Source organism: Loxodonta africana, chromosome 2 (assembly GCF_030014295.1).
Source record: "Loxodonta africana isolate mLoxAfr1 chromosome 2, mLoxAfr1.hap2, whole genome shotgun sequence".
Taxonomy (NCBI): Eukaryota; Metazoa; Chordata; class Mammalia; order Proboscidea; family Elephantidae; genus Loxodonta; species Loxodonta africana.
Window position 1 is genome coordinate 100,744,895 of NC_087343.1, and position 15,106 is coordinate 100,760,000.

Sequence of the window (15,106 nt, forward strand, 5' to 3'; positions counted from 1 at the left end):
TCAAAGATCTAGAGAATTGTGGGGAAATCTAGTGGAAAGGCACTGAACATAAATTGGTAACACTAATAATAGTATGAGACAAAAATACAAGCGATACCTCAATATGTGGTTGTTTCAAGGTGCTGCCAAGTGGGTTCTGACTCATCATCTTAGTCATCTAGTGCTGCCAAAACAGAAATTACCACAAGTGGATGGCTTTTTCTACCATTTTGACATCTGACATGATTTTCTTATGTGCTGTAAACCCTGCCTCTGTGATGGTAATGAGGGGAGATGGGTGGCAGTTGTGCTGATGAGGCAGGACTCAATCTACGGGATTGGATTGTGTCCTGTCTTGAACCAGTTTCTTTTAGGATATAAAAGACAGAAGCAAGTAGATAGGGGGGACCTCATACCACCAAGAAAGAAGTGCTGGGAGCAGAGGGCGTCCTTTGGACTTGGAGTTCCTGTGTGGAAAAGCTCCGAGTCCAGGGGAAGATTGATGAGAAGGACCTCCCTCCAGAGCCAGCAGAGAGAAAGCCTTCCCCTTGGAGCTGACACCCTGAATTTGGATGGTTAGCTTACTTTTCTGTAAGGAAAAAAATCTCTCTTTGTTAAAGCAAGAGGTGGAATTTCAGCTGGGCACTACAACATGGATAGGATTTAGATTAGGAGGAAAAAGGGAAACAAAGTTACAGATTTCAAGAAGCACAGGTACTTACAGGGTAGAGGTAGAATAGACACAGTAAAAAAAAAAAGTAGTCTGGCTCTATTCTTATGAACAAGTGTGTTAAGTACAAACTGCAGTAGGTCGGGAAAAACTATTTCCGTTTTCATTCATAATTTTAGCACCGTGATAAAACTAAGAAAAAAATAGGGCATCCCACTTTCATATATTCATATGAAAATATATAAATCAAGGTATCAAATAAATATTGGCATAATGGCTTTTTAACATTAGTTTTTGGAGTATTATCTCAGCCACTGGATTGGGTAGGGAACAATTTGTTGGTTTGAACGTTTCCTCACAGAAGAATCAATTAGCATAATTCTATGATGTAGGACATATTGAAAAAAAAAAGTAGTAGTAGTTTGGGATTTTAATCCTGGCTCTACCGCTTTATTTATTCAACAAAAATTTATTGTTAAGGCTCTGTTCTACAAACCTCTATTGTGAAGGCTCTGTTCTAGGCCCTGGTGATACAAACAAACAACAAAAAACAACTCACTGCAGTTGAGTTGATTCTGACTCATAGTGATCCTATAGGACTGAGGAGAACTGCCCTGTGGGATTTCCAAGGAGCGGTTAGTGGACGTGAACAGCCAATCTTCTGGTTAGCAGCCAAGCTCTTAACCACTACACCACCAGGGCTCCCTGGGGATATACCAGTGAGTAAAACAGACTAAGTCTCTGCTGTCATGGAGCTCACATTAATAGCTACATGACCATGAGAAATTACTAAAACTTTTTGACCCACAGCCTCCTCATCTGTAACTTGGAATCAATAATAGTGATCTTATTAAGAGAAAAATATATATACACTGAAACTTGTGAGAGCTATAACTCAACAGGGCTGCCTTACTTTTCCAAGTCTTGCAACTTTTCGGCTTTTAACAGAGTGCGATCTTACCACTTTTTATCACACCATTTAGTGGAAAATATTTGAGTTTTCCTTCTCTGATAGGTTTCCACCTTAAACAGGGTCTGCACCTTGTAGGTTTTACTACATATAGTTTATACACATTCAATACTTGTTACCTGCTGCTCTCAAGTTGATTCCGACTCACAGTGACCCCATATATTACAGGGTAAAACTGCCCCATAGGATTTTCTTGACTGTAATCTTTACAGAAGCAGATCACCAGGCCTTTCTTCTTGGTACCACTGAGTGGGCGTGAATTGCCAACCTTTAGGTTAGTAGCCAAATGTAAACCTTTTGCTCCACCCCCCAAAAAAACAAAATCCAAACTTGTTGCAGTCAAGTCGATTCCAACTCAAAGCAGTTCTATAGGACAGAGTTGAGCTGCCCCATAGGGTTTCCAAGGAGTGACTGGTGGATTTGAACTGCCGACATCTTTGTTAGCAGCCTAACACTTATCCACTGCGCCACTCCTTAAATAAAAACTCCTTAAATAGTATCTGTTAAATGATAACAGGCTAAAAACCTATCTTTACCATCATCAGATGTAGATTACCACATTATATCATGCTTGCATTACATATGGTTTAGTTTTCATATTTCAGGTAAGCATTTTGTTTTTCTCCCACTTGTCTTTCATTTTGTTATACTGTGGGGATATGTGTGTCGTTGTGATGCTGGAAGCTATGCCACCGGTGTTCAAATGCCAGCACGGTCACCCATGGCAGACAGGTTTCAGCTGAGCTTCCATATTAAGACAGACTAGGAAGAAAGACCCAGCGGTCCACTTCTGAAAAGAATTAGCCAGTGAAAACCTTATGAATAGCAGTGGAACACTGTCCGATATGGCACCAGAAGATGAGCCCCCCAGGTTGGAAGGCACTCAAAAGACAACTGGGGAAGAGCTACCTCCTCAAAGTAAAGTCAACCTTAATGACGTGAATGGAGTTAAGCTTTTGGGACCTTCATTTCTTGATGTGACACGACTCATAATGAGAAGAAACAGCTGCAAATATCCATTAGTAATCAGAACACGGAATGTACAAAGTACAAATCTAGGAAAATTGGAAGTCATAAAAAATGAAATGGAACACATAAACATTGATCCTTGGCATTACTGAGCTGAAATGGACTGCCATTGGTCATTTTGAATCAGACAATCATGTAGTCTACTATGCTGGGTATGACAACTTGAGAGAAATTGTATTGCATTCATTGTCAAAAAGAACACTTCAACATCTATCCTGAAGTACAACACTGTCAGTGATAGGATAATATCTATACACCTACAACGAAGACCAGTTAATACAACTATTAGTCAGATTTACTCACCAATCACTAAGGCCAAAGATGAAGAAACTGATGACTTTTACTCACTTCTGCAGTCTGAAATTGATCGAATGTGCAATTAGGATGCACTGATAACTACTGGTGACTGGAATGAGAAAGTTGGAAACAAAGAAGAAGGATCAGTGGTTGGAAAACACGGCCTTGGTGATAGAAACCATGCTGGAGATTGCATGATTAAATTTTACAAGACGAATGATTTCTTTATTGCAAATACCCTGCTTCACCAACATAAACAGCAACTATACACATGGACCTTGCCAAATGAAATACACAGGAATCAAATCGACCACATCTGTGGAAAGAGACAATGGAAAAAGTCAATATCATCAGGCAGAACAAGGCCAGCGGCTGACTGCATGTCAGACCATCAATTACTCATACACAAGTTCAAATTGAAACTGAAAAAAATTAGAACAAGTCCAAGAGAGCCAAAGCATGACCTTGAGTATATCCCATCTAAATTTAGAGACCATCTCAAGAGTAGATTTGACATGTTGAATAGTAATGACCGAAGACCACACAAATTGTGGAATGACATTGAGGATATCATATGTGAAGAAAGCAAGAGGTCATTAAAAAGACAGGAGAGAAAGAAAAGACCTAAATGGATGTCAGAAGAGACTCTGAAACTTGCTCTTGAATGTCGAGTATCTAAAGCAAAAGGAAAAAATGATGACGCAAAAGAGCTGAACAGAAGATTTCAACGAGTGTCTTGAGAAGATAAAGTATTATGATGACATGTGCTAAGACCTGGAGATAGAAAATGAAAAGGGAAGAACACACTCAGCATTTCTTAAGATGAATAAATTGAAGAAAAAATTCAAGCCTCAAGTTGCAATACTGAAGGATTCTATGGGGAAAATATTAAATGACAAAGGAAGCATCAAAAGGAGATGGAAGAAATACACAGAGTTACAATACCAAAAAGAATTGGTCAAAGCTCAAGCATTTCAGGAGGTAATATATAATCAGAACCCGTGGTACTGAAGGATGAAGTCCAAGCTGCACTGAAGGCATTGGAAAAAAACAAGGCTCTGGCCCAAGAGACAGAAAGGGCCACATAAACCAGAGACATCTGCCTGAGACCAAAAGAACTAGATGGTGCCTGGCTACAACCGATGACTGCCTGACAGGGCACACAACAGAGAATCCCTGATGGAGCAGGAGAACAGAGGGATGCAGACATCAAATTCTCATAAAAAGACCAGACTTAATGGTCTGCCTGAGACCACAGGGACCCTGGAAGCCGTGGTTCCCGGACTTTCTCTTCGCCCAAGACTGGAACCATTCCTGAAGCCAACTCTTCAGACAGCGATTGGATTGGACTACAAGATAGAAAATGATACTGGTAAGGAGTAAGCTTATTGGCTCAAGCAGACACATGAGACTATAGGTGCAGCTACTGTCTGGAGGCGAGATGAGAAGGCAGAGGGGACTAGGACCTGGTTGAATGGGCACAGGGAATACGGGGTGGAGAGGGGGCGTGTGCTGTCTCATTAGGGGGAGAGCAGCTAGGAGTACATACCAAGGTGTATGTAAGTTTTTGTATTACTTGATTTGTAAACTTTCACTTAAAGCACAACAACAAAACCAAACAAACAAAAAAAAAAAAACCCAAGGCTCTGGAAATTGACAGAATACTAACTGAGATGTTTCAACAAATGGATGTAGCACTGGAAGTACTCTCTACTATCTATGCCAAGAAATTTGGAAGACAGCTGCCTGGCCAACCAACTGGAAGAGATCCATATTTATGTCTATCTCCAAGAAAGGTGATCCAACAAAATGCAGAAATTATCAAACAATATCATTAATATCTCATGCAAGCAAAATTATGCTGAACATCATTCAAAAGCAATTGCAGCAGTCTGTGGACAGGGAATGGCCAGAAATTCAAGCCAAATTCTGAAGAGCACGTGGGATATCGTTGCTGATGTCAGATGGACCCTAGCTGAAAGCAGAGAATACCAGAAAGATGTTTACCTGTGTTTCATTGCCTATGCAAAGGCATTTGACTGTGTGGATCATATCAAATTATGGATAACATTGTTGAGAATGGGAATTCCAGAACATGTACTTGCGCTCATAAGGAACCTGTACGCAGACCAAGAAGCAGTTGTTCAAACAGAACAAGGGAACCTAATTCAATCTGTACACTGAACAGATAATCCGAGAAGCTGGACTATATGAAGAAGAACATCAGGATTGGAAGAAGACTCATTAACAACCTATGATATGCAGATGATACAACCTTGCTTGCTGAAAGTGAAGAGGACTCGAAGCACTTACTGATGAAGATCAAAGATCACAGCCTTCCATGTGGATTACAGCTCAACATAAAAAAAAAAAACTAAAAAGAAAACAAAAATCCTCACAACTGGACCAGTGAGCAACATCATCATAAATGGAGAAAAGCCTGAAGTTGTCAAGGATTTCATTTTACTTGGATCCACAGTCAACACCCATGCAAGTAGCAGTCACAAAATTAAAAGATGCATTGCATTGGACAAATCGGCTTCGAGAGATCTCTTTAAAGTGTTAAAAAGCAAAGATGTTACCTTGAGGACTAAGGTCTGCCTGACCCAAGCCACGGTGTTTTCAATCGCCTCACATGCATGCAAAAGCCAGACAATGAATAAGGAAGACAGAAGAAGAACTGATGACTTTGAATCGGGGTGTTGGCGAACAATACTGAATATTCCATGGATTGCTAAAAGAACAAAGATATCTGTCTTGGAAGAAGTACAGCCAGGATGCTCCTAAGAAGCAAAGATGGTGAGACTTTGTCTCACATACTTTGGACATGTTATCAGGAGGGATCAGACCCTGGAGAAGGATATCATGCTTGGTAAAGTAGAGGGTCAGCAAAAAAGAGGAAGACCTTCAATGAGATGGATTAACACAGTGACTGCAACAATGGGCTCAAGCATAAAAACAATTGTGAGGTTGGCACAGAACCAGGGGGTGTTTCGTTTTGTTTTACATAGAGCGCTATGAGACGGAACTGACTCAATGGCACCTAACAATAACAACCACCTCATGGCGTTGTTGAAAACAGACGATCAACTGGAAAATATAAACAGTGAAATAGTATACAAATACAAGTTAATTTATCTTCGTCATGTACCATGATTTGAGTCCTAAAATTACAAACGCTTGTTATTTGGGAACAAGCAGAGGTAAGGAGAGCACCAGAAAAAGTGGATCAAAACTACCTAAGAATTAATTCACCTTCCACAAAATCAACCATCCTTCTCTCTCCCACTATACGATCAAGGCTTACTATCTAGAAACATGTTTGAAGAATGCCAGCTTACCTCTGCTATTCTGCATAATTCTGGGAGAGTTTAGGAGAAAGGATGTTAATTAAGAAAAAAAATTTTTATAGCTAAAATGATCAGATACAAAGTTGTGCTATCTGAGTAAGCCTATTTTTGTCTTTTCTTTTAATGCTTTCCATGGGAGCCTGGATCAGAGAGGAAAAGAAAGAGACGGAAAGCCAAAATAAGGAAAAGAAGTGAAAACAGCAGAAGAGTAAACAAGGTCAAAAAGAATTGAAGAAAAAAAAAAGGAAAAGAGAGGAGGTCTTAAGGACGAAGCAACACAAAAAGATTTTTTTTCCTTGTAAGAAAAACAGATGCAAAGATAAGTAAGGCAGATGTAAAAAGGAAAATAATGAAAATGTACACAAATAAGGCAAGAAGAGAAAACAAACGAAAGCAATGGTGACAAGATAAAGAGAGAACAGGAAATAAGAATGAAAACCTACAGGCCAGATTTCTGAACTAGATGCTTACACTATACACGTCATAAGGCAAATAAAAGAAACTGCTCATGAAGAAACAAAAAAAATACACAAAATCACTTTTTGTTTGCATTTTATATAAGCAAGTGAATACTGTTAATGATTTGCACATTTCAAAAAGCTTATACAATTCATTCATGGCATCTGCATATCAGAATTAATTTTTCGAACTCTGTCATAAAACCTGAGTTGACAGACTGGATCAAACAGTAGAAAAGTTCGGACAAATGATAGAGGAGAAAGTGACATCATGATCCCGATGCAGTTGCAGAAAAGAAAGGCGGTGATGCAATTAGATTAGATCAAGCAAGCTACTCATTCATTCCAAATCTAGTAATTGTTTTTACTCATCAAATAACATATTAAGTAGTGAGATGGTTTTGAGAAATTTAAATGTAATATGGCCATCTTTTACTTAACTTACATGAAGTGCTTTGGGTATTCTTGGTCAGTATACATTTTGGGTCTTCAAGATTTATATACTGCTTTCACTAGTTTTACTGTCATAACTCACTGGGCAGACTGACCAAATGTCTTGAATGTATGAAGCACAATTCCAAGAAGTATAGTGATTATGCCATGAACCAGAAGTATAATAAAATAAATAACTTAACAAGCAATGTACTTCCCTTTAAAGGTAGTATGAAATATTTTATTAATTATCTTTTTAAGTAAATGTAAAAATTGCTCAAGTCATATAATTTGAAACTTCTACCCTACAGTGCAACTTATAAAATGTTAATTAATCTGTGTTTAAATGTTCTGAATTGCTTACTTGAAGAACATAACAATTTACTGTTTTAGTTACCCAGTGGCATTTCTGACATGTCTTACCCCTAAATTAAACTTCCAGAGTCCATAATAAGGGCCTTGAAAATCGCATGAATATGCTTCCAATATATAAGGCATGGTATGTATATCAAGTATAATGTGTCAAAGTGGAAATAAAATTGTTTTCTGCCCCCTGGTAGTGCTGCTAGCACTACAAAGTGCAAAGGTTCACTGGGTAAGAAGAGAGCAAAGGACAGAGCTCCCTCATTACACTATTCCTAAACTATTCTAGCTTAAATATTTATTAAGAAATTAATTATTCTTTCTCCCTCTATTTGCTTTCTGAAGTTAAGCTGAGACAGTGGATAGATAGCTGCTCAGAGAAAAACAATGTACTATCCAGTGAAACTGTTACCACCCCAGATGAAGACTGACGTTTTGTATAGTTTTATTAATTCAGCAGGTAATATGTATTAAAATTATTAGGCTGTGTGTACTTTCTCTTATGGATAATATCTTCAAAAAATATGTTGGAATGTTGGACTGGAAAGTTTTCTTCCTTCTGCATACATCACAATGAAATTACTTTAGAAAAATTTCCTTGAAAGAGTGTATGACACAAAACATAGCATTTGCATTTGACGCTTAAAATATCACACTGAAATACGAATGATTTTTTTTTAAATATTGATTAATAGAAAACATTCCTTCCAAGAAGTAGACACTCATGGGAAATGGATGGCCAAAAATTAACAATTTCTTTTTGAAAAAACATAAACAAAATAATTTATATGAAATAAATCTAAATAAACAAAAGGAAATAATGAAGAAAAGGAATGATCTCACTTACTCTGATATACAACTGCATCATTTCTTTTTCTCTCTGGGGGTTACGGTACTTCTCATAGAAATCACGTCGCTTCTTTGTTTCTTTAGGGACTTTATCTTTTCTTTCCCGTTTTTCTGCTGGTTCATCCGAACTATCAGATGACGACTGTACATGTATCTTAGGCTTTTCTACTTCAATATAGTTTTCATTGGGATTCAGTACTATTACTCCATATCCTTCCTGTTTTGAAATGAAAAATATGAAGTGAATCTTAAAAATCATTTCTAATTCACAAAAAAGTTCACATACTAAGTGATTTAATAATTATGGTTTTTATTTTTCCAGTAAAAAGTCATTTTAAATTGCCTTTATTGTGTGCATAGATTACCTAGAAGAACGAAAAGACATAATTGTAACATACAGATTAATAAGGCTTAAATTAAAAAAGTACTTCAGATCTCCTAGTTTCCCAAAATGATCAAAATAAATTATTAAATAACAAGCATGCTTTGAAACAACATTAATATTTATAATATACATTTTGAGATAATAAAGTATCCCAAATTGAAGTTTACAATTCAAACTATATTTTGTGGGGTTTTCTTTCCTTTACAATTACCTTTTAATAAGCATTTTTTTTTTGAACAGTAAGAAAGAATAAGTAATTAAGAAAGAACAAAACTGATCAAATATTCTACAGACTTATATGTCTATATTATAAAAAACATACAATGTCTATTTGTGCACCTTGAATTTTATTTGTCTGTCTTCTTTCGGGAAGCCAGACAAGTCATAAAAAAAAAAAGTAAATTAATGTTGTACTAGAAGCAACTCTTAAAATCTTAAAATTTCTTTCATTTAAAAAAAAATTAATATAATTTTTCTTTATTAAAATTTAGTACCAAGAAACATGTAAAGTTCTAAAGTTTACAGCTTGTGAGCTAGTAAATCTTTTATTTTTTCTTTAAGTTTGTAAAACATATATTTTCCTGTCTGGTTCAATTTTAACAAGGTAAACATTTCTATGGGTATGATTAAGGAAACATTTAATATTTATATATTATAACTGATAGAAGAATCTAACCACAAGAAAATAGAGAATAAACAATAACTGCTAGTAAGTATGTACAACATATCTTGTCTTTTCTATTCAATTCTGTATTGTGGGTGTTCCAATTATGTTCCTGTAGTCTTGTAAGGTCACAGTTAAAAGTTATTATGATAAAAAACATAAAGCTATATAGAACATTAAGCTTATTAAATTTCCTACTTACTAAAAAAATTATATATATTTTATAAAGTATAACTGTAGAATCTACTTGAAGTTTAAAATTAAATTCCCTTCTATCAAGCCTCCCACAAGTAGATGATTTTAAAAATTAAAGCAGTAATAATAAATCAATATTAACATGGAGTAACTTATCCTATTTTGAAATAGGCCACAATGCTGTACATGGTTGTTTTTTTTTAAATAGCTGATATCACAAACTACATACAAATTTTATTCATATTCTTTCAATTTTCCTCCCCCAATCAGATGATGATACTGTCTAAAACTCTGATTTGCTTTGGGGATTCTAGATCGTTGAGGTTCTAATTTTAGTGATAGGACTGTTAATTAAGATATAGTCCTCTTACGTATGTGGAAATTATCTGTGTACTAACAGACACCACCTTGATTAACAAAACACCACACATTCTTCAAGAGATGTACTTTAATTTTACATAAAACTTTTAGATAAATGCCTGTTTCATGAAAGGCTTATAAAATACTAATTTTTAAATTTAAACCTTCTACATCAAAGTATGAGAAAATTTTTTTTTTTTTAGTCCTTCAGCTGGCAAGTCAAAGTTTTACCAACAAAAGATATTTTATTTGGTCCTGCTTTATTCTAATCTGTATAGCTATTCAGAAGTCTTGTAATTCATTGTGATCACTGTCAGGTAGACAGATTGTCAGTTGGTGATTTTCTACAGTTGGACACACTTGACTAGTTATTAAAATCACATTTGAAGGAAGTTCCTACCCCTCTTCCTTGTGCCTCTTACAACTTTTCACGCCCTTCTCAAATTTCAGCTATAACTTCTCCTCCCACCAAAAGTAAGTTAAAGAACACTGTTGCACTCTGCTAAACAGGGTGAAATAGAGGCATTCAGTATACTGTCTCTGGTATGAGGAACATAGTCAAAAAAGGTCACCATAGGCCAAAAAGAAAATTGCCTCCTTACTAGATTCTGTACTGTGAGTAAGTGGTCTCCTGTCATGCTTCTTCCCTGCCTTCTTTGAGTGAACTGAACTTTAAACACACATGCACACGCACACAAACACACACACACACACACACACACACACACACACACTGAGTTTCTTATACTTACATATGAATATAGGAATTAGAGCGAGTCCAAAACAGACTCTTAGAATTCTTAGAGATGAAAATAGTGATACACAGTATTTCAATGATAGTATAAAAAATTTCAAACTCAAGGTGGAACTTTAAAAACATCATCTTTGCACAATGAATGAATTCCAAATAAAGGTGAACTCTTTGGACAAAATTTATGGCAACCAGAATCATAAAAGTACATAATCACTAGAAATAATACTGTGGAGATATCAGGATTACTTGAGCACAAGTTTTTATCAATTTTTGGAAACCATGGATTGAAAGTTATTGTGCCTATTTGATATTACATGGACTCTGAAATTTGATGTGTCCAGTCTAAATAAGTATAAAATGTAGATACACATAAATCATCAAAGAAGTAGTATTTGTCTGAGTTATTGATTAAGTAACTGAAAATTACATGACTCATTTGTCCAATTTTATAAAGACACAATGTCAATTTTTCACTGAGGCATCAACAAATGAAAAATGATTCTCCTTTTAAATCACTGCTATGTAAATCAATTAAAGAATTTTTATTATCTAGATTTCAACAATGAATGTTTCTTCTTAAATATCTAAATTTTTTAGAAAATATTTTATACTTTAGATATTTCAGACTGCCAATTTGATTAATGTAATAACCACCAAGAAACATTCAGAAACATCTTCTGCAGAAATGAGAACTAATTTTAATAAATGTCTCTATTGAAAATCAATTATTTTGTTAAAAAAATTACTGTTCTTAATTTTTTCTGATAAATTAATTAATGCAATATTCACAGAGACCATTCACAGCCATTTTATAACGAGTAGGAGAAAGGAGTGACAAAATAAAGTTAACTGTCTTACCTACATGCTCTAACCAAGGATATGTAGCAAAATTTCACCTTTTCCACCTTTTCTCTGTTAAATGTAATACTGTAAAGAAACCCCTTAATATAAACTACAAAGATTTTTGCTACGTCAACATTAATATATGCAAAGAGTCAATGCAAATAGTCAAGTAGACCCAAAATACCAATTGTTAAATTTAACTCTTTCAAACAGAATAACACCAATTTACATCTTTAAAAATCAGAATAAGTATCATTTAAAAAATGGAGTCCTTCTCTTCCCAGTAACACAATCAGTACACAACAGAAACAGGTAAAAAGAGATGCTAGTGTAACCTTTGTGGAACGGAGCAGTAAAATTCTACAAAAATACACCATAAAAACAAGCGTTAAGTATAAGATCACAAAAGAACTACGCATTTCCATTCTAAAAAGGAGGCTTCCATAGCTAATGCTTGGAATCTTAAACATTTAACATTGAAGTATTTTTTTTTATATTTAATTATTCCTTAAGCATGCCTGATTTCTCATAAGATAAAAAGTTAGGTCATTTCAAATATACATGGAAACCTCTCCTGTTATCTTTAACAAGATAAAATGATCAAACTGATTATCTAACATCCTACAACTAAATAAATAAAACTCCCGGCATCTTTTATAATCATTTACCCAAATCAATTCCAATATCCAACATTTCAAGAGACAAAGCATACACAAAGTTGTTAATTAACTCTCATGTTTGATCGCACAGTCTAGCAGAAGATCAAGGAGGTGATCAAGAGAACAGATACTGGTAAAAGTAAACTTTATCTCTTCAATTCATCCCATTCCATTTTATTATACTTTTGTAACTATAACTGTAGCTTGAAACAGTCTGAAACCTGTGTTTATAAGGTACAAACTATGGGGTCTTAGTATCCCTCTAACTTTAGTGCTAGACATAGCATTTTATTCAGCACAAGTACTTGCTGTGATTTAAAGAGAAACACAGGCCTCTGGGCCTCCTTTAAGAAGACTATAGATGTAATTACTAATAAATAATAGTTCGTTTATCATTCAATCAGCAGATGATGGCTAAGGTCAAAGAGGTCTAAAACAGACAGGTAATGCTGAGCACACAGGATCAAAGAAGAAGAAATCTTGCTAAAGAAGTGAAATCAGTACAGATATGTACTTAGCAAGAAGATTCTGCAAAGAGACAGAAATTTGTAAATGCCTGACCAAAACCAGAATGTACTTTTGTCCCCAAATATAACTTTTCTAAAACTAAAGGTTTTTCCAAGTTAATTTGCCTATTAATTACCAATTATACGGCAAATGGAAATTTATGGCAAATTCTACATCTTTTCAAATCCCTTGTGATTGGCTAAATAAAAAAATGAGCTAAAAGTACTCAGCTCTGCATATTAACCTACCAATTCTGAAAGCCACATGTGACCAGAGAGGTCAAGGGCCAGAGTAGAATCCTTTGACCTATGGAACTATCCGTTTTGGTCTTCAAGAAAGGCTCTGTAAGACATCATTTTACACAGATTTATCAATCATATTGTTCAAGTTCAGCATTCTATCCACTTGGTTTGAAAGAAGATAGGTGTGCATCCTCAAGGGAAATGAAACCCAAAGTGTTTTGATCTGTAAACTACATCTGCCCATGGTTAAAATGGACAAACCTCTGTCCATTCATCTTTTCTGAAAGACGTATGCTGTTTATTTCTCATCTTTTTTCACAAGGGTATGTATATGCCACTGTTGCAACATCCTCGGTGCAACAGTGAGATGAGGTCATGACAACTAATCAGAAGTCACTAGTGAAGCGTTAAAAGTAAACATAGCTGTTGGAGCTGCAGCTCTGCTTGAAAAATGCCCCCTCCATTATTTCAGCAATTTTCTCAAGACGTGACCTGGGACTGAAATGCCTGAAATGTCACTTGACTCCGTTTTGTGCTTCTTCCCAATGTGCATTTTGGTATCTGCACCCTGCTTATATTTTGTAAAATGTTTGTCATGACCATGCTTCAACTTGTAGCTCCCTAAATTCTAATGCTGTGTTCCATGGTATGAAAGTACCAAAATATGGGCTAACGTAACTAGCAAGCTTCCAACTTGAAATAGCTCATCAAGTTAGTCAGTAAAAGAAAACATGCCACAAAAAGTTTTCAGAGGACCACCTGTTGTCTATTATTTTTACATAGCACTTACTCATAAATCATAACACAGGGTAATTAATCAAGCTGTCAAGGAGAAGGTCAAAGGTTATATGGTAGAGTCAGAAGGTCATGCATGGGCTGATAGAGGTCAGGGTCACACTGCATTCCTCATTATCAAGTTGGGATGAGAGACGGCCCAAGCAAACAAAAGTGAAAGCAGATGGAGAAGTGAGTGGATAAAAAAAGAAAGAAAATTTCACAAACAAAAAGAAAAGTGAAAGAAGACTGTCAGCTGCCTTCAAGTAGAGAATAGAAGAGAAAAGAAATACACTGAAATGTGCTCAAAGGAGCTCAAGAACATAAAGAAACTACAGTTTTATTAATTAAATAAATTGAATATAACTTTTCTTGGTCATTTTATTAGTGCACACCAAGCAATATTAGAAAATACGTGTTTACAATCTCTATACCTTTCCTAGCTAGTGGGCTCAAGATAAATTAAGGTATGGCAAAGAATTCTAAGGATGAAGTATGATTTACATTTTCAAAAAACTTATCGTAAGAGGGTATTTTTTTCTGTAATATTGTTTCAGGGTTACAACATAGATGCAAACAGTTTTAAGTCATGAGACAGATAAGACATAATTTCTTGAGTATGACACAAAGATATCCACAAACATAAATACTCATAAAAGTCCTTTTGAATAACAAAACAGTTATAAAATATTCTATTATTACACTGGCCTGAATTAGATGCAGAATACTGTGCAAAATTAGCTGTCACCCTTTGCTCAAAATCTTTGTTAATCTCATTTTGAATGTTTGCAGCTTTATCAACACATGCATCAATGTCAGCTCCTTGGTTACTGAACCGCTGTAGTTGGAAGAAGATATAATTAAAATGTTTTGGCACAGAAAAGGTGAAATTGTATCTTCCCTTGTTCCCTTAGGAGTCTGTAAAACATGAAGGATATATTGACAAACACACACCCTTGTCTCCAGTTTTGACATCTCAGGTCGTCCAGGTGCTATTTATTTCAAAACATTCACTTTGCACTTGCCCATATTGTCACCTGCTCTGTTTCTAAGTTTTACTAGGTTTTAGAACCGTATGCAGTTTAAACTTCATAAATTTCCCTTGTAATCATCAATATCTTTTTTATGGAAGCATACCGTAAGTGCACAATAACACTAAAAAATAAGTTTACCATTCATTATTGAGGACAGAAACACAATTTAATGCTACAGCACTGTGAAATCTTTTATATTCTTTGCTTCTCATTCTCATAAAAAGAACATAAACATACATCCACACATTTACACATTTAACTAAAAAGAAATAACAACTGTTGCCCAGCTAAT

At 35.3% G+C, this 15,106-nt stretch overlaps 1 protein-coding gene across 16 annotated transcripts in view; it reads right to left on the reverse strand.

The window, feature by feature from the left end:
• Positions 1-15,106, reverse strand: part of ARB2A (ARB2 cotranscriptional regulator A) — a 496,175-nt gene that overhangs the window by 268,545 nt on the left and 212,524 nt on the right. For all 16 annotated transcript variants that reach the window (XR_002785671.2, XM_023547664.2, XM_023547667.2 and 13 more), the window contains one exon: positions 8,396-8,614. Coding sequence is in view for 15 of the 16 variants with exons in the window: in XM_023547664.2 (XP_023403432.1) it covers positions 8,396-8,614 (219 nt within the window). In the remaining variant the exon portion in view is untranslated. The remainder of the gene's footprint in view (positions 1-8,395; positions 8,615-15,106) is intronic.